The sequence below is a fragment of the Pristiophorus japonicus genome, chromosome 1, assembly GCF_044704955.1.
Source record: "Pristiophorus japonicus isolate sPriJap1 chromosome 1, sPriJap1.hap1, whole genome shotgun sequence".
Classification (NCBI taxonomy): Eukaryota; Metazoa; Chordata; class Chondrichthyes; family Pristiophoridae; genus Pristiophorus; species Pristiophorus japonicus.
Window position 1 is genome coordinate 75527853 of NC_091977.1, and position 21468 is coordinate 75549320.

General features: G+C 43.9%; 1 protein-coding gene across 8 annotated transcripts in view; it reads right to left on the reverse strand.

Moving 5' to 3' along the window:
* Nucleotides 1–21468, reverse strand: part of LOC139264501 (ELAV-like protein 2) — a 145717-nt gene that overhangs the window by 106000 nt on the left and 18249 nt on the right. For 7 of the 8 annotated variants that reach the window (XM_070881109.1, XM_070881092.1, XM_070881074.1 and 4 more), the window contains exon 2: nt 4266–4356. The exons of the other annotated variant lie outside the window; for it this stretch is intronic. In XM_070881109.1, coding sequence (XP_070737210.1) covers nt 4266–4337 — 72 coding nt within the window. In that variant the 5' untranslated portion in view covers nt 4338–4356. The remainder of the gene's footprint in view (nt 1–4265; nt 4357–21468) is intronic. 8 annotated transcript variants of the gene reach the window in all.

The window sequence follows — 21468 nt, forward strand, 5'->3', positions numbered from 1 at the left end:
TTGTAATTGAGTTCAATACATCTCAAATCCAGTAATTGTATCTAGCTTTTAAAGTTCATTACTATATTCCACCACTATGCACAGAAGCCAATTGATTTTTTAAAAACTCAATGTTGATATTCCTTGTGATGTGGACTGGAAATTGGTTGGGAGGTAGAGGCAGAGTAGGGATGAAGGGAACATACTCCAATTGGCAGGATGTGACAAGTGGTGTTCTCCAGGGATCTATAATCGGGGCCTCAACTTTTCACTATTGAGTTGTATATCCAAGTTTGCAGATGACAAAGTAAATTGCACGAGGACAGCAGGAAGTTAAAGGGACACAAGACAGATTAAGTGAATGAGCAAAAATGTGGGAAGCCTGAGGTCTTGAAATCAAAAGACGACAAATTTTCTTAATGGTGAAGCCAAGAGATTTGGATGTCCAGGTACACACATTATAAAGCTAGTGGACAGGTATAAAAAGTAATCAAAAGGGCTAATTTACCTCAAAAGGGACTGGAGTATAATGGCGAAGAAGTTATGTTTCAGTTGTAGAGGCTTGGTCAGACCTCATTTGGAGTACTATGCTTCATTCTGGGCACTGCACCTCAGGAAGGTGATAACGGCCTTGGCAGGGGTACACCACAGATTCACAATACTGGGGCTTAAGAGTTAAATTATGAGGACATGTCGCATAAACATGGTTTGCATTCCCTTGAGTTTATTACATTGGCGTGATCTAATCAAGGTGTTTAACATGACAGATGAATTCAGAGTAGATAGAGAAGTTATTTTCTCCGATTGACAAATCCAGAGCATAGAGACACTATCTTAAAATTTAGAGCTAGGCTTTCAGGAATGAAATCAGGAAGTACTTTCTTCCTCTTTCCTCACCCCGCGCACACTGAGTAGTGGAACTCTCTTCCTCCAAAGGCCTGTGAATGTTGGGTCAATTGAAATTTTCAAGACTGAGATCAACAGGTGTGTTAGGATGAAATACAAGGATGAAAGGCAGCTAACTGGAGTTGAGGTATAGATTAGCCATCATCTAACTGAACGACGAAACAGCCGAGAGTCAGAATGGCCAACTCCTGTTCCCACGCTATTTGAGGAATTGCATCTTGGTGAATATCTAAATGACATATAGGCATGGATAGATTGCATCTAATTTCTCTGCATTCAATGGAATATTTTCCTTAAGCATGCATTTATGACCCAAGTAGCAATAACCTGTAAATCACTACAGAACTTCAACTATTGCAAAAAGTTCAATTCATATACCCAAATGTTAAAAGGAATAGGCAAATTTCAATTCACAAAGCCACAAGAGCCATCCAACAAGCAAAATGCAAAACTCGTAGTCTTGGGATTCATAAGTTGCATCTAAGGATATGAAGAAGAATGTTGTGAACTTAATTGTGATCTGTCACACAAGATCACATTTTAGTCTTTCCTAACATACATTTTAAAATTCAAAGCAATTTTTGTAACCTGAGGTTATTACTTTAGTTGTCACCAAGTCTAGGTTATGTGAATAGCTACACGATCTTCAATATCCTATTGCCAATACTGTTACTGTTGAACATGCTGAATATTTTACAAGTCAAGCTTCATAAATTCTAAGCCCACCTTAAAAAATTAGTTTGACATTTTGTACACACCAGCAAGTCACTCATGCTTCAATTGCACACTGCAGGATTGCTGAAACTATGCATGAATAGGAATGGATACCCACAGCAACTAGACCAATGCCATCTGGTGGTGAAGCACTGCTGCATATTGCTTTACAGCAGACTGTAAACAGAAGTTTCAGATGCCAAACCCCATTATAAATAGGCTTAATAAAACATCTTTAACTATATAGTTTCAGAAAAATCAAGTGGGACATGCACAACATTGATCAAATATCACTTGCGGGCAATGTGCTAATTACCCATTTTGAAGTCGAGGGTAGTCACACATAGGGCACAAATCAACCTAAACTGGAAAAATTACAGCATTTGCCATGAGTAATCCATACCTAGAACGCAAGATAAACTGCAATTTACTTTAAAATCAATATTAAAAGGACTAGTGTTTTCCCAAATAAAGCTTTTCCAAGATCTGCAAAAACATTAACTGGTTTGTAAAGTGTAGAAACAACCTCCTCAGTGTTAGAAGTGCCCAAGGTTGAATTTTGAGAAGATATTTATATAAAAATTCATGTTGGTGCCTTTTAGCTGAAGTCTTCATCCACCATGCCTACTGCAACATGACTCGTTAAGCACCAGTAACCCTTTAAATACTACTCTGAGCAGAAACTGACATGGGCAGCACTCTCCTTTACCAATTTACTCTATTTAGCAGCAGAAATGCAAGATCACCTCCCTTCACCAATCACATTTTTCACGCTCTCCTTCCACACTGCCCCCCCCACCAAACCCCACTCCCAGACAAAAGCATTTTTAAATTTGAATTCTGCTACTGCAATCCTTAAATGTTGTATCCTTGTTGCCACAACCTGCAACTTGAAAGCAATTTTTTTTTTTTTTACAAATTCACATTTGGCATAGATCAGGGAATTTGGACAAAGGTTCCCAAAGAAAATCTGTTTGGGGGTTGGGGGGGCACTCCACGATTCAAGATGCGTACAACCAGGTGAAGCTCTCCATCATGAGTGTTACCCCTCTTTCCTTCCAACTTCATCTACTGTTGCTACAAGGAAGCTGAATGTAAAAATAAATTTAAAAGGTTTCAATGTTTTCAGATACAGGATCAGGGAATCAATTGTCTGTATGTGCACTGTATGAAAGGCCAGGTTCTGCACATAAAACAGTAGCAATCGGTTGCAATTGTTGAATTGTTAAAAACTACAAGGATTATCCTAGATAAAAAAGGATTGATCTATCTTTTCTGATGAATACAAGTTGTTGAATTCACAAGTACTAAATTTGCCTTTTTAAAGGCCATCTTCTATAGTGGAAGATGGATGCTTTTAAAAGAGCACTCCAGCTATCATTTAGAAACAAACTTTTGCACTTCTGATATCTAATCCTCCTCCCCTCCATTCTATTAGCCCCCTTGAAAATAGTGCTAAATGCATTTAGAGTTTTTTTTTAATAACAGAATTCAGAACACAATACACTGAAGTACAGTATTGAAACTACCAAGGAACTTAACTGAAGAATATGCCAATTAGCAACCCTGTCAAGACCTTTGAAACCCACAAAAAAATAGCATGATTTAGCAATATGGTGGGGTGTGGGGATCTTCAATTATGCAATAAAATTACCAAGAACTTCAACTGAAAAGTATTTTTTGTTTCACACAAATTTAGACATTGTACAAATGCCATGTTCAATATATCCAAGCTAGATGCAAAGAGAGAATGGTTTGGCTGATGATTAAATTCTGCTCGACTAGTATGCCCATATTACACAAACAAGTTACAATAAGCTTTAAACTAGTTATTCAAGTGGGGGAAAAAAATCAATATAATGCCACTAGCTATTTTAGCTACAGCCATTACATATTAGAAACTTTGCAGTCGTAGAATTACAAAAGCAAAAATAGAAAGCTTCTAAGAACAAGTCCGTAGCACTTGCAAACAAGAGACAGTGAGCTAGACGTTTACTGCAGTAATATTTTTATTCAAATATTTATTGAAGATACTAGTGACAAGTCATTTATTTTGGTTTACAGATGGCAAAAATTATGCCATTAGGCCAGAATTCCAGTCAACAGCTGTATTAACCTATGCACTCTACAGAAGCAGTATCTTTCTATCCAAGGGACCATTTTCTCAAATTTTAAAATGATCACTACATTTCACTTAAGGAAATTTGCATTTGAATCACATACACTGAACTTTAAAAAAGGCAGATTCAATGTTATAAATATGGGGAAAGTAGCAAATTATTTCAAACTCAAGTGTTTGGGCATCAGTGAAAATTTCATTCAAATGCCATTTGCAAGTGGCAACTCAACCTAGAGGTTAACAGCAGTTAAACATGTGCACCACTACTACAGCAGACAGTACAACAAATCCACTTTCAGCAAATACTATTACACAAGTTCTAATCAGACCATACCAAAAAAGTTGCATTGGCTTCACTTTATATATAGCTTTTTTTTGTAAATAAAGTCTGTTGCTGTTCTAAGAACCATAAATGTTTCTGGACCAATTACATTTTTGCAAGACTACAAGTCTTGACAACCACATGCATTATACTTTTTGGTATGGCCTCAATAAAAAGATAAATATATCTTAGTCACTACTGAATTTAAAGAAAAGTCCCACAGACCCCAGTCCAAGGCTCTGCAGCCCACGAACCACTTCTAAGCAGAGTAGCCACATCACACAGTCTGACTGCCATGTTAGTTTGGAGTTGCCGTCTGCAATATGGACACAAAAGAGTACCGTATGTTAGATTAACAAGATAATGCAACAATCAGTTTACAATGCCTTATGTATATTCAGAGCATGTCCATGCAGTTTGGACTCAAGAAAAATTGAGGCAATTCCAATCTAATCCTCTAGTTCTAAAAAAAAATTAGGTGCACATGAGAATTCCCATGCATAAGTTAATGTAATGATATGCAGATAGATAAAAATTGCAGACAGGCTCTGCAATTTTCAGATCATACATTAAAAAAAAAAGTACAATAGTAAAGCACAATATTGCATTTCAACTAGGACAGATCAACTTGGGTTATGCACAAGTGGGGTTCAGCAGTGTATTTTTAAAGCCAACTTGTAAAGATATTCACACACCTAAAATTTTAGCTTTGAGCTTTGTTGGCTTTTCCACGAAGAGATTAATTTCTACAAATGGTAGGCTTTTAGCATTGGTCATGTACAAAACTATCTGAACATTTTACTGAAACATTTCATGCACTCCAGGTTCAATCCAGCACCTCAAATTAGTCAAAGAACCTCTAGAAGGGAAGCATATGGTTACTACAGAAAAAGAATCATCTTTGTAACAGACCAAGTCAAAGCATTATACTTTCAAAAATGGGCAAACTAGATTAAACCCAAGGGTCACAAGCCAATTAAGTGAACCAGTTTGTTGTGCAGCAATTGATGCCTTTACATTTTCACATTAGAGTAGGATGTTTAGTGCAAGTGTACTTTACAGACTCTCAGGAAGTTCCAACTTTCAAACATTAGATTTGAAAGTTTGAAGTCCAGGTTGCACCTTAATTTTGCATCAAGGTTTATGTATAATTGAGTTCAGCTACTCATAGTATTAACTTTCTAACTTCTCAGGGTAAGGGTGGATAGACAATAAAGACAGCTTTGCCAGTATCTCCCTCATCCAAACCAAAAAATGGCCATTTAAAAAAGAATATGGAGGGCACACAAACAGCTGAAAGCACCAGTTTTGTATTAATTGGTATGCAATGCAACTTAAATATTTAGATTCTTCACTGTACTATAGAGGTAATACATACTTTGAACAAACTAAACTCAATATAACAATTAAACAACCTTTTTATGCATTTAAAAATTTTGCATAGGTTCATCTGCAAATAATTTTACGTACTAACAGAATGTCATTCGCCAAAGTTGTGACTGAAGAACTTCAAACCAGACCTTTTATAATCACAAGCTAGAGACCCAACAATGGGCAACTTAATGCTTAGAGGACTGCAGTACACAGACCAGTGCAGAAATGTAGGCTCAACAACTGAGTAGACACCTACATCTGCCACATGCAACTCAAGTCAGGATTTCAAGCAGAGATGAGTAGCTCCAGAGAGAAACATTACAGGTATAGCAGAATTGTTTTTGAATTGAATCAGCCAATTTTCAGCATCCTAATTAAGTATATGCTATATGCAAATGCCTGTAATTTACACTAGTTTCATCAAACCATTTGTAATTTTAGCATTTCTACAAACCTACACAAGTGGAATACAGATGTTTAGAATCTACATTTTTTTTCCCCAAAAGATAGCCTAGTCTGGGTTGAATCACTATGCTGTCTTAATGGGCCCAAGTTTCCACAAGAAAAAAAAACGGGCGCCCCTCCGAGCTGGGCGCCCGTTTTTCGCGCCTAAAAAAAATCCTCTATTCTCCACCTACTTACAGGTCCTCTGGCCCTCGGCGCAGCCAGCACGAGCTGTGGGGGGGCGGAGCCAAGTCCCGGCGCTGAAAACAGTGCCGGAACCTCTGCACATGCACGCTACAGTCGGCACGCAAGTGCAGTAGCTCCAGGCGCCGAACTGTGTGGGAGGGGCCCGAAGCACGCAGCCCCTAGCCCTGGCCCAATGGCCTCACTGGGGCTGCGTGCATGAGGCTCCGCCCACGGCCAGCTCCTGCTCCCCGCCCCCGACAAGACCCGTCTCTCTTTCTCTCTCTCTCAGAATTGGCTGAAGCACTTTCACAGGTAGGAAGGTTTATTTAATCTTTTCTTTGCTTATAAATGTTTATTCAGGTTGGATTTATTTGTATAATATTTGTAGAAGTATAAATAAGGATTTATTGTCGAATTTAATGAGTTCCCTCCCCCCCCCCCCCTCTCGTTCTGGACGCCTAATTTGTAACCTGCGCCTGATTTTTTTTTAATGTGTAGAACAGGTTTTTTTCAGTTCTACAAAAATCTTCACTGGCTCCATTCTACTTTAGTTTGGAGTACACTTTCACTGTGGAAACTTTCAAATCATGCGTCAGTGCCCGCACGCACCCCCTTTTGAAGAAAAAATTCTGTTCTAAACTAGAACTGTTCTAACTGACTAGAACTGCAGAAAAAAAGTGGAGAATTGCGATTTCTAAAATAGTCCATTCTCCACCAGTTGCTCCTAAAAATCAGGCACGAATCATGTGGAAACTTGGGCCCATTATGTTTTGAGCTTGGTGTCAGCACACAACCAACCATTCCTAATTGTATTGATGCAAATTCAAATCTAGCCAAGGTTGATTGATGAGTGTTCTCAAACTGCACAAAAATGTTAAAACTAGTTCCTACTCTTTTCATGGCAAAGTCCACCCCATGGAGGTGGCATTCTTCTAGTTTACCTTGCCAGAAGAATGTGTAACCACCACCTTGTTCCCCGAGCTGGCCTTCCTCTCCCTGCTGGGTCACGATTGGAAAATAGGTGCAGGAGGTGGTCATTCGGCCCTTCTAGCCTGCACCGCCATTCAATGAGTTCATGGCTGAACATGCAACTTCAGTACCCCATTCCTGCTTTCTCGCCATACCCCTTGATCCCCCTAGTAGTAAAGACTACATCTAACTCCTTTTTGAATATATTTAGTGAATTGGCCTCAACAACTTCCTGTGGTAGAGAATTCCACAGGTTCACCACTCTCTGGGTGAAGAAGTTTCTCCTCATCTCGGTCCTAAATGGCTTACCCCTTATCCTAAGACTGTGACCCCTGGTTCTGGACTTCCCCAACATTGGGAACATTCTTCCTGCATCTAACCTGTCTGAACCAGTTAAAATTTTAAACGTTTGAGATCCCCTCCTCATTCTTCTGAACTCGTGAATACAAGCCCAGTTGATCCAATCTTTCTTGATATATCAGTCCTGCCATCCTGGGAATCAGTCTGGTGAACCTTTGCTGCACTCCCTCAATAGCAAGAATGTCCCTCAAGTTAGGAGACCAAAACTGTACACAATACTCCAGGTGTGGCCTCACCAAGGCCCTGTACAACTGTAGTAACACCTCCCTGCCCCTGTACTCAAATCCCCTTGCTATGAAGGCCAACATGCCATTTGCTTTCTTAACCGCCTGCTGTATCTGCATGCCAACCTTCAATGACTGATGTACCATGCCACCCAGGTCTCCTTGCACCTCCCCGTTTCCTAATCTGCCACCATTCAGATAATAGTCTGTCTCTGTTTTTAACCACCAAAGTGGATAACCTCACGTTTATCCACATGATACTTCATCTGCCATGCATTTGCCCACTCACCTAACCTATCCAAGTCACTCTGCAGCCTCATAGCATCCTCCTCGCAGCTCACACTGCCACCCAACTTAGTGTCATCCGCAAATTTGGAGATACTACATTTAATCCCCTCGTCTAAATCATTAATGTACAGTGTAAACAGCTGGGGATGTAGAGAAGTTTGTAGCGGACGATACAAAGATGGAAGGAAAAGCAATGTGTGAGGAGGACACATAATCTGCAAAGGGATATGGACAGGCTAAGTGAGTGGCCAAAAATTTGGCAGATGGACTATAATGTTAGAAAGTGTGAGGTCATGCACTGTGGCAGAAAAAAAACAGAGCAAGCTATTATTTAAAGAGAGAAAAATTGCAAAGTGCTGCAGTGCAGCGGGACCTGGGGGTCCTTATGAAACAAAAGGTTAGTATGCAGGTACAGCAAGTGATCGGGAAGACCAATGGAATCTTGGCCTTTATTGCAAAGGGGATGGAATATAAAAGCAGCGAAGTCTTGCTACAGTTGTACAGGGCAATGGTGAGACCACACCTGAAATACTGCGTACAGTTTTGGTTCGTCATGTACGTAACCACAATGTAACACCACTGTATACACTCAAACTAGATACACACCTTTACCACAAGGTGAACTTGTGGCGGACACTCCTTACCTGATCTCACAGGTATAAAAATGGAGGTCCCACACGGGGTCATCGTCTTTTGAGTCCTGTGAATAAAGAGTATTCCCAGAATGTGCCATGTGTGGTTTCATACTGTAGAGTAAGGACTTTACATTGGCGACGAGATGAGGGAATTCACGACCGATGAGAATGGCCACCGGCAGCACAGAGGAACGGTACCATGTTGGGGAAGACTGGGACGATTGTCGAGAGGCTTCAGCAGAGCTTCGTTATGAAAGAATGGCTGGGGGATGCAGCGGCTAACAAGCGAAGGGCACACCTTTTGACCAGCTGCGGACCAAAGACTTAAACGCTCATGAAGGACTTACTAGCACCCGAAAAGCCGGCGGACAAAACCTTTGAAAAACTTAGCAAATTGATCGAGGAGCACCTCAAACTGGCGAGTAGCATACATATGGCCCGACAGATTCTACGCCCACCGACGTCGTGAAGGACAGACCATACTGGACCTCCGGCGTTTGGCCAGCCTCTAAGTTCACAGATATCTGCAGGGGGAGATGCTAAGGGACTTCTTTATCGAGGGCATCGGTTATGCGGGAATTTTCCACAAATTAATTGAGACCAAGGATTTGACCTTGGAAGCGGCGGTGTTGATAGCTCAAACTTTCATGGCGGGGGAGGAAGGGATGAAAATAATATACACGCAAAATTCTGCCTCTAACGCGGCGATGGATCAGGCAGTCAACATCAATGCTACTCAGAGCCCCGCAGACAGGCAGCGGCAGTCCGACACTCCCCAGGCAGCAATAGACCCCAGAGTAGGACTTCAGCCTGCCATTGTCTCTGTTGAACGGACATTCACGGCATCACAGTGGACAATGCGGCCCAGGATGGGGCCATTGACATCCACTAATAAGGTACTTAAGAGCAGTCAAAGGGACAGTCAGCACGGAATGCCTGGCCATAGTCCTTGTTCCCAACAATGGAAACTTTAACTCATGCTGGAGGTGTGGGGAAAACACTCAGCTAGATCGTGCAGATTTCAACAGTTTGGCTGCAGGAACTGCAATCTCAGTGGCCACTTAGCTCGAATGTGCAGGAAGTCTGCAACCAGATTAATGAGGTGGAAGAGGGTTTTTTGAGGCAAATCGACGGACGCCGAGGTTCAGCGGGACCATGTGGCGAATATTTAGTTCATACACCAAAACGTCACCAATGATGAGGGTTTTATTAAACGGTATCCTAGTACGTGTGGAGCTGGGCACTGGGGCCAGCCAGTCACTCATGGGCATTCAGCAATTTGAGAAGCTATGGCCACTTAAAGCCATTAGATACAAATTAGCACGTATTGAGACACAATTACCCACTTACACTAAAATCATTCCGGTGCTCGGCAGTGCAATGTTGACTGTCACACACAATGGGTTAGTGAATCGGCTGCCGCTCTGGATTGTCCCGGGCAATGGTCCCGCACTGTTGGAGAGGAGCTGGTTAGCCGAGATGAATTGGAAATGGGGGGGAAATGTTCATGCAATGTCATCAGTGGAGCGAAGTTCGTGCTCAAGTCCTACAACAATTCGATTCACTACTCCAACTTGGACTTTCAAAGGCACTAAAGTAGTGATACACATCAACCCGGACGCCAGGCCAGTGCACCACAAAGCCAGAGCAGTGCCGTATGTGATGCGGGAAAAGATAGAGCGCGAATTGGACCGGCTGCTGAGAGAGGGCATCATCTCGCCTGTTGAATTCAGCGACTGGGCGAGCCCCATCGTTCCCGTCCGAAAAACGGATGGCTGTGTCAGGATCTGTGGAGACTACAAGGCCACCATCAATCAGGTGTCCCTACAAGATCAATACCTGCTCCAGAAAGCGGAGGATCTCTGCCACGCTGGCAGGCAGCAAGCTGTTCACCAAATTGGACCTCACTTCAGCCTGTATGACCCAGGAACTGGCTGACGAATCTAAACTACTTGACCATCGCCACACACAAAGGACTGTTCGTTTATAACAGGTGTCCGTTTGGCATTCAATCAGCATCTGCGATTTTTCAACGAAACATGGAAAGCCTGCTTAAATCCATTCCTGGAACGATCGTATTCCAGGAAGACATCCTCATCACGGGTCGAGACACCGAGGAACACCTCCACAACCTGGAGGTGGTGCGACACTGACTGGACCAGGTAGGCCTGCGACTCGAAGTCTAAATGTGTGGTCTTAGCTCCTGAGGTTGAGTTTCTGGGCAGGAGAGTTGCTGCAGATGGGATTCGGCCCACCGAATCCAAAACAGAGGTGATTCGACGAGCACCCAGGCCCTGCAACACATCGGAGTTGCGTTCATTCCTGGGACTGTTGAACTATTTTGGGAACTTTCTGCTGAACTTGAGCACATTGTTGGAGCCACTACACATGCTCCTGCGTAAGGGTTGCGATTGGTTTTTTTTGGGGGGGGGGGGGGGACTGTCAGGAACAGGCGCGAAACCTACTTTATTCAAACAAGTGGAACCTGTACGACCGCCGAAAAAAATTGGTTCTGACAAGTGATGCATTGTCCTATGGGGTTGGGCGAGTGTTGCAGCAGGGCAATGCTGAGGGTCAACTACAACCTGTGGCTTATGCCTCCAGGTCGCTCTCAAGCAGAACGGGGATATGGGATGGTCGAGAAGGAAGCACTTGCATGTGTCTATGGTGTAAAAAGAAATGCATCAGTACCTCTTTGGTAGGAAATTTGAATTAGAGATGGACTACAAGCCATTAACATCCCTGTTGTCAGACAGCAACGCCATCAATGCCAACACATCAGCTCGCATACAGCGATGGGCTCTCATGCTGGCTGCTTATGACTACTCCATCCGGCATGGCACTGAAAATTGCGCTGACGTGCTCAGCAGGCTTCCACTGGCCACCACTGAGGGGGCAGCAGAGCAAAGCGCCGAGATAGTCATGGCTGTCAATGCCTTTGACAGCGCAGGCTCCCCCATCACAGCCCACCAGATCAAAATCTGGACAAACAGAGATCCCCTCCTATCCCGGATTAAGAAAGGTGTCCTGACTGGGGATTGGGCGCCCGCACACGGAGCATGCCCGGAGGAGGTCAGACCGTTCCACAGACAGATGGATGAGCTCTCCATCCAAGCCGACTGCCTACTATGGGGCAGCCGGGTAGTTATGCCCCAGAAGGGCAGGGAGGCATTCATCAGGGAACGCCACAGCGAGCACCCAGGCATTGTGCTGATGAAGGCCATTGCCCGGTCACACGTTTGGTGGCCTGGAATTGATTCAGACCTGGAACACTATTCGCAAGTGCATGACGTGTGCCCAGCTGGGTAATGCCCCCAGGGAAGCCCCGCTCAGCCCATGGCCCTGGCCCACCAGGCCATGGTCACGCATTCATGTTGACTACGCAGGCCCGTTCATGAGAAAGATGTTCCTTATTGTGGTAGATGCGTACTCGAAATGGGTCGAGTGCATCATTCTGAATTCATGCACGTCATCCACCACCGTGGAAAGCCTACGTGCGATCTTTGCAACCCATGGCTTACCAGACATCCTGGTTAGTGATAATGGCCCATGTTTCACAAGCTACAAATTCCAAGAGTTTATGTCGGGCAATGGCATCAACCACGTCAGGACTGTGCCATTCAAGCCGGCCTCCGATGGCCAGGCAGAACGTGCGGTCCAAATCATTAAGCTCAGGATTCAAGGACTCTCCCTACAATGCCGCCTATCGCGTCTCCTGCTGGCCTATAGATCCCGACCGCACTCGCTCACGGGGGTCCCGCCCAGAGCTACTAATGAAACAGACACTCAAAACTTGGTTGTCCCTCATTCACCCAGTTCTGACCGACATAGTTGAGGGCAAGCGCAAGTCACAAAACGAGTACATGACCGTAATTCGAGGGGGAGATGCATAGAAATAAGTGATCGTGTATTCGTCCTCAATCACACCATGGGGCCCAAATGGCTTGAGGGCACTGTAATTGACAGAGGGGAATAGTGTCATCGTGGTAAAACTCAACAATGGTCAGATATGCCGTAAGCATCTGGACCAAGTAAAAAAAAAAAAGGTTCAGCATCGACACGGAGGAACCTGAAGACGACCATGAGATGGAGCTCACAACACCTCCAGTGAACGAGCAACAAGAGCAATCAGAAGAATGCACAGTCCCTGCAGTCAGCCTGGACAGGCCGGAATCACCACAGGTGACAGACACTCACGCCAGTGTCCAACAACCAGAGCCCCAACTGTGGCGCTCCACAAAGGAGCGTAGACCACCTGAAAAACTAAACCTATGATCCCAATAAGACTTTGGGGGGGGGGGGGGGGGGGGGGGTGATGTCATGTATGTAACCACAATGCAACACCACTGTTACTGTATACTCAACCTAGATGCACACCTTGACCACAAGGGGTGAAACTTGTGGTAGACACTCCTTACCTGATCTCAGATATAAAAAAAGGGAGGTTCCACACACGGTCATCGTCTTTTGAGTCCTGTGAATAAAGAGTTAAGGTCACAGAGTGATGTTGTCCCCAGAATGTGCCTTGTATGGTTTCATACTGTAGAGTAAGGACTTTACAGTTTCCATATTTAAGGATATACGTACTTGAGGCAGTTCAAAGGTGGTTCACTAGGTTGCTTCTGGAGATGAGGGGGTTGACTTATGAGGAAAGGTTGAGCCTCTACTTATTGGAATTCAGAAGAATGAGAGGTGATCTTATCGATGCATATAAAATGAGAGGGCTTGACAAGGTGGATGCAGAGAGGATGTTTCCACTGATAGGGGAGACTAGAATTGGGGGCATGATCTTAGAATAGGGGCCGCCCATTTAAAACTGAGATGAGGAGGAATTTCTTCTGAGGGTTATAAATCTGTGGAATTTGCTGCACAGATTGCTGTGGAATCTGGGAGATTGAGTAAATTTAAGACAGAAAGAGACAGTTTCTTAACCGATAAAAGGAATAAGGGGTTATGGGGAATAGGCAGGGAAGTAGACCAGAGTCCGAGATCAGATCAGCCATGATTGTGTTATGTATTGCCCAGGTACATTAAATACACGGGACGCTGTAGTGGAAGACCAGATAGGACCTGCAAGACAGTATAAAAGGCTGCCCACCACACCCGAGAGGCACTCTGGAGGAATACAATAAAGGACTAAGGTCACAGCAGTTACTACAACACCATACTGTGTGGAGTCAGTGATTGGAGTGCTACATACATCACAAATTAGCGACGAGGATACGGATGAGCTTCACGCAACCATGGCTACTCTGGGCTCGCTGAAGGATTTTACAGTGGGTAATGACTGAGGACTTTACGGAAAGGCTCGAGTACTACTTTACAGCAAACGACCGGACGGAGGACACGAATGCCTGAGAGAAGAGTGATGAGGTTTGCTGTCTCGTCAGGGATTTGCTGGCACCTGCGAGCGCCAAGGACAAGTCATGAGAGTAGCTGATCGAACTCAGTCGTGACCAACTGAAACCGAAGAAGAGCATCCTCATGGCCAGGTACAAATTCTACCATTACTGCAGACCCGAGGGCCAGGATGTCACCAAATATGCTGCAGATATCCAGAGACTCGCGGCACAGTGTGATTTTGGCACACACCTTGACGAGGTGTTGAGACGTTTTTGTTATGGGGATTGTCCATGAGGGTCTCATTCACAAGCTGCTATCCACTGAATCTAGTGTCAGTCTGCAGCAAGCCATCAACATCAGCCAGACATTTATGACCTCGACTTGCAGCAAGCAAGCAGATAATCCACAGTCTCGAACCCAGCAGGTACTGTCCACAGGATAGCGCCAGTCACGGACAAAACTGCAGAACGTGGCTCTGCCCAGGGCAGAGAGCACGGACCTCACGGTCCTGGAACTCAGTCCGCCGAGGGGGGGCTAATCGAGTAGCACCATGCTGGCGCTGCGCAGGAAACCATGGGGCTCACCGGTGCAGGTTTGCAGAGTACATACGCAATACCTGCCACACGAAAGGCCACCTTCAGCGTATGTGCAAAAGAAACACGACTCACCGTGTGGCTTCGGAGATGGTAGATGATCTGCCATCCAGCAAGGAGCAGGTAGATGAGTGTGGACTGTATACTTGTACCAACAATTCGTCCCCAGTGATTATGGAAGTCAAGATTAACAGAGTCTCAGCGAGTATGGAATCGGGTCAGTCGCTGATGAGTCAGGAAACTTTTGACAAACTGTGCATCAACCCAACTGCACGACCCAAGCTGGTCCCAGTCACGGCGAAGCTGCGCAACTACACCAAGGAACAGATACCTGTTCTTGGCAGAGCGGATGTGCAGGTATCGCACGGGGGCGAGACGCACGGTTTACTTTTGTGGATCATTGCAGGCGATGGACCGACACTACTCGGCAGGAGATGGATGGGGGAAGGTCCGTGGGTGCTGGGAAGACTTTATTCCTCCACAGACCGCTGTCCTCAGTGTTCACAAGCAGCAGAAGGGAGAAGGGCTTCGACAGGCTGCTCCAGCAGGCACCGTCGGCCCGCAGACAGAGGTCGGCTCCGGAGGACGTGCGTGTGTGGCTGCTCCCAGGCAAAAATGTCAGCTGCGTGGGGTGCTCGAGGAGGTGGCGGCCGGTGCGTTGCGGCTCCCGGGTGCAGTCGGAGTGTGCTGGATCTCCAGAGAGTCGAGAGCGAACTGTCAGGCAGCAGCAGGCTAGAGTCCAGCAGGGAAAACACCCAGCAAACCAACCTCGCAAAAGGGTCCGAAGAAGGAAAGCTGTTTATCGGCGGTCTCAATTTCGAGAGACGAGCAGGCCCCGGAAGAAGCGTTCTCCAAGTACGGGCAGATCTCCGAAGTGCAAGTGATCAAGTACAGGGACACCCAAGAGTCCTGGGGGTTCGGCTTCAGCACAGCGAGCTCAAGATGGCGGCGAGCCTCACGGCAGCCGAGTGCTTCAGAGAGAGAGAGAGAGAGGCAGGCAGGCACCAGCAGAGCGGCGCCCAGTGGAAACCTCGTGGAAAAAACAAGATGGCATCTTAAAAGGAAAATGTACCCAGGAGTCTTAAAGGGGCCTTACACCGTTGGCAGTCCCCACAAAGACTTTTGTAAGGGCAAGAGTGAGTCAAAATGATTACTGTGATTTATGACAAGAGTTAATATTTTGATGCTAAAATGATTACTGTGATTAAAATGATTTATATGATTGGTGAAGAGAGTTATCATGCACAAGTAAAAGGGTTAATGGATCTGTGACTAACATGACTAATGGATTAATGCGATTTCCGATTTTGTGTGATTCATGCAATGGTTCAGTGGCTGCAGATGAGCCGCAAAGGCAACTATTTTCTGAGACAGAGGCAATGCACAAGTTGCGATGCCGTCTCAGCGCAGCCCATTACCTTGGGCAAAAAGGGGCACTATGCCACCACCATGCCTCACCCAGTGGAGCTGGGATTAAATAACTATTCAGTGTACCTGCAACCTTTTGACATAACTCTTCAATGCATCTATATGTACCATACAAATGTACTGTCTATGTGTACCTGCTTTCTATTGGAGGTTATGTTTGTGTACTTCTTCACCCATGTAAGGACTGCAAATACCACATGCTTGCACCGGATCGCAAGCATAATCTCGACAGTGCGCCACAGGGGGCGCTGTGGTGGGAGACCTGATAGTACCTGCAAGACAGTATAAAAAGGCTGCCCACCACACCTGAGGCACTCTGGAGTTACACAATAAAGGACTATGGTCACAGCAATTACTACAACACCATACTGTGTGGCGTCAGTGATTTGAGTGCTACATACATCACAGTATTAAATGGCGGAGCAGGCTCGAAGGGCTGTATGGCCTACTCCTATTTATGTTCTTATGTAAGCATTAGAAGGCAATCTTTGGTTTCTAGCTTCTTCCACAAGCCTAAGTTCAAGCAGTGTACAACACTGGACAAATTCTAACAACATCAGTGAAATATAATTGTGCATTTAGCATTTGCAGAGTTTCTTCATTATCTTTTTGGGGGGGCGGGGGGCAGATGGAAGGAAAGACAGATTTTAAAAATGGCCCAGATTTTGTGGTGGTCATGACAGCAAAACAGACAGTGTTTGCAGTCATTACTCCTCAAAGTGACAGTAACCTCTGGAGTCAGCGCATGCGCACATAATCACAGAAATCCAAAAGTTGCTATGACATTCCTTGCTCTTCCCACAGGTTGTGCTGTGCAACTCCCCAGAGCAGACAATGAATTCAAATCAGAGTTTGACGAAAACTTTCCCTATCACAGTATTGCTGTTAACCCCCTTTAACTAAACCATTCTGGCCCTAAAAAACTAATTTTATATTTGTGCAATGTCAAATTTTATTAAATATGGCACAAACTATGTGGCTTAAAAGTTTAATATTTCAGCTTCTACCTCTGTGCATGTCCCAATCTTTAACATTTTTTTTAGCAAACCTGAAATAAAGTTTATAAAATTTAAAAAGGAGCTTAATGGCCTGCTCCTGTTCAGATGTAAATTATAGTCTCAGCATTTTGGCTTAATGACTGCTGCTGGACGCTGATGATTTTCTCGATTTGCACCAGATTCAAACCAATGTCAGGAGAGCTGAAATTCATGCCAGAGATTGCTAGATCTGTGTGGGCTTCGGTCAGCAGCGAGTGCCGCTGCTTCGCCACTGACTGCAAATTCCAGGCCACTGCTAAAGAACAGTCATTGGACCAAAGCACCATTAAAAGATGCATTTACAAACCCAAATCTAGATTATATACCAGAACTCTACTTCAATGTTGCAATAAATTTTGCTTCAGAAATTCAACACTATAATGCCAGAAATGCACTCCCAAATAATTATTCAGAGTAATGTCATAGGATTTAAGAGTCAACTCAAAGTGGTGAATTATTTTATATGCAAGAGAAAATAACCAAAAGATGCATCACACTGGAAACCTAAAAAAAAACTCATACCAATAACCTCCATTGGTATTGTACTGCATGTGAACCATTTGGGGAAACAAGTTAAACCTATTGAAACTGTTGATCCATGTTTACAGAAGGCTTTTATACTACAGTTTAAATTTATTCGTATTACAGAATTCCATTTGTTGGCAAGGACAACCAGATATTTTGTTGCAAGATAGTTGCATACAAGAGGTTACAATTTTAGCCTCAACATTGTGCTGCGCTTGCACAAGTGATGCAAGCATCTTGCAGGGTTCAGTCTTCAGTGCATCACTTTTTCCCTAGTCACATTAATACAAAAAGGTACGTCGTTGCACAAGGTCTCCAGTTGCCATACACCATTTTTGGGGAGGTGGGCCAAAGGGCATTCTACTGGAATTCTCCAACAGGATATTTAACTGGAGAGCAGATTCGAGAAGATGGAATGATAAAATTAAGCCATTTTAGAACCCGATTTGTAGTTCAAAATAGTCAGTTTTATGCAAAAAAAATACATGATTTGAGTCAAGTCATGTATTTACTGGAAAATAAACTGGACTGATAAGAGCTACTGTACCCAAAACTTAGGGTCAATACACCCTTGAACATTTAGTACGTGTGGCTTATAGCACTTTTGCACTACAACTGTACCTTCAGTATGACACTACAATTGCAGTGTTAAGTGTATCTGAACCAGTCAGAGCCCAGAGAGTGGAACAAGCTTCGCTAAGCTCAGGCCTCAACATCTTATTTGCAGTACACAAGTTTATCAAGCATGAAGCTGAAACTGCTTTACATCAAAACTAAACTTGCAGTGCAAGTAAACTCTCAACACAGATTTAAGGGCAAATCTATCCTATGTAGGGGCTAGTTATTTAGTAGTTGTTCCACCAGCCACTGATTTCATGTGTGAGGGGGTTCTAGCTTCTAAAAATACAAATCACCAGCATTAAATAGTCTATAGGATTTAGACTAAAATTTATAATTCTTAAAATGCACATTAAACCCACAGGCTCATGCAGCTAGACAAAAACAGGTTTGATATGAATGGTAATTATGTCTTCTCGCACCAGATGTGTGTATTTGACAAGTGAAACTGGATTCTCAAATGGAGATGTCTTACTGTACAGGTAGATTGCACAAGAGGCAAAATCTAAACAAAAACCCTTCTAAATCGAAAAAGTGTCAAAACAAACAAAGTGCTGAATTAAACAATTGTCTCTGTCTAACATTAGATTATGCAAAGTTTTATTTTTAAAAATTCACATTTAAATAAAAGGCAACCTGAACTCCCACTGCAGCAAAAAGTTGGGAAAGTAGCAAAGATTTTCAATCTGGTACAAGAGGTCCAAGCTTCTGACTTTGCCATAATTTCAAGATGCGCACTTCTATTTCTATTCCAATGATTCTACACCTACATAAAAACACTTCCCCACCAAAAAATGTCAATTTGCGCATCCGATGCCAGTCCCCTTCCTTGAAAATTCAAGAGTTCAGCAGGTAAAATGGCAATGATAAAGAAAAGGCCCACAGTAACTTTGAAACTTCAAAATGATTCCTTCCATTTAAAGACCAACATCTTTTGCAACTTCACAAACTGGACCTTTAACAAGAATAGCTCCAGATTGTGTTTTATTTCACTCAGTTCAGATGAAATCCCATGGCAGTTTAAATGTTAGTGGCCATTTTGTTCCCGCCCACTTCCTGTAGCATTCCAATATCATAATCATCATAGGCAGTCCCTCAAAATCGAGGAAGACTTGCTTCCACTACTAAATGTTTTATTTGGTGGCTGTACAGTTCAACTGGAGAGCCACAGACCCTGTCACAGGTGGGACAGGCATTAGTCAGGAGAAGGGGGGTCTGATTTGCCACACGCTCCTTCCGCTGCCTGCGCCTGGCCTCTTCAAGTCTCAACGCTGTGAGCGTAAAGAGCTCACGCCCTCCCCGATGCATACACTCCACCTAGGGCAGTCTTCGGCCAGGGTCTCCCAGGTGTCAGTGATGTTGCACTTCACCAGGGAGGCTTTGAGGGTGTCCTTGTAACGTTTCCGCTGCCCACCTTTGGCTCATTTGCCATGAAGGAGCTCCGCATAGAGCAATTGCTTAGGAAGTATGTCCTGATGCACTGGCCAACTCTGTACTCTGAATTATGCCATGAGCAGGGCAAGTAGACAAACATGTTGGGTTAATATCTCACCTGAAAGATGGTACCTCTGCATGCAGTACTTCTGTGGCACCAAACTGATATGCCAAACTAGCCTGGTAAGCAAGTTTACTTTAAAATATCCATCCAGATATAATGCTAAGTGTCGGCAACTGCATTATACAGTTTAATAATTCTACTAGTGGTGCAGACATCAAATCAGTAGAGACTAATGCTTCTATAACATTGTAGCATGAGGTTAGCTGCTAATCCTGGAACCAAATAGCTTTGTGAAGGAAGCTGAATGCTGAAATTTTTTTCTCCCCCAACCCCCCCTCCACCCAAAAACAATCGGAATTTAAAAAAAAAATGCTGTATCCTTTCTGCGCTGCTCAAGATTTTTTATGTATCCCATTATCTTCCTGCCAGAACGAAATGAGAATTGCTTTGAGGAATTTAAAAACATTTGGGGGAGGGGAGGGGAGCAGAATCTCAATCACATTCATGCCAATAATATAGCCTTCTAGAACAGTTGTCCAATAGAAAATTGCTGCCTAGTTATATATGGTTACACAACACTATTTTAGCCACATGCCCCACTTTTAATAGAAAGCATCTCACAAACAGGTAAATGCAATTGAAACATCTACCATTCAGTAAACAAGTAAAGTACTCAAAACGATAAAAACACTCGCACATTCTGCTTTTGTCTTACCATTTTTATCAACAAAGTTATAGTACACATGCATATACTGTGCGAAAGAGTATTGAGGTCACGTGCCCAATACTTAGCATTCACTAATCAGAAATGTGATGAGCCACAACTGGATTCTAAATTATCTACGTGGCTAGTATTGGACACTGTTCTAGAAGATAGAAAATTATTTTTGTAGAACTGTACAGTGTTGTACAAGGTATGTGCAAACAAAAGCTACAAAAATCAGTAGACCAAAACATATGGGTGCTTACATTAGTCAAAGCAAATTAGATTGTCCTAGGGGACAAGAATGTCTATATCTAGTCAAGACACTGAACAGCAATGGTCACCACAAAGAACCATGCCTTAGGCCATCTCCCAAATCCCTATACTGTGCTCAGTCAACATCCTATACTCAGTATTTTACATATACATTTCTTCCCACTTCCATGCACTCAGCTATGCAGATAGGTTGCAGAACCCCCAAAGGGCATTGCTCCATACTGCATTTCAAAAAGCTACTTTTGATATAATTCCTATTTTAGATTTACCAGATTTGAAGCCGTGTTAATTTTGTTTCTCAATTGGCTTAGTTGCAAAGTTTCATCTCCAATGCCAAGAACCAAAAGCTTGAGTGAGACTGCAAACAACTGAGTTTTGTGCTTTCTACAGTTTCCTGAAGCATCTAAAGTAAAGTAAATTACAATTTAAACATTCACCCTAATTCAACATGCACATCCAAATACAATATTTCAATTAACCATCATCATCGGCAGTCCCTCGGAATCGAGGAAGACTTGCTTCCACTCCTGAAGGGAGTTCTTTGGTGGCTGAACAGTCCAATACAAGAGCCACAGACTGTCACAGGTGGGACAGATAGTCGTTGAGGGTAAGGGGTGGTGGGTGGGACTGGTTTGCCACACGCTCTTTCCGCTGCCTGTGCTTGATTTCTGCATGCTCTCAGCATTAAGACTAGAGGTGCTCAGTGCCCTCCCGGATGCACTTCCTCCACTTAAGGCGATCTTGGGCCAGGGACTCCCAGGTGTCAGTGGGGATGTCGCACTTTATCAGGAGACTTTGAGGGTTTACTTGTAGCGTTACCGCTGCCCAACTTTGGCTCGTTTGCAGTGAAGGAGTTCAGAGTAGAGCACTTGCTTTGGGAGTCTCGTGCCTGGCAAACTATGTGGCCTGCCCAGCGGAGCTGATCGT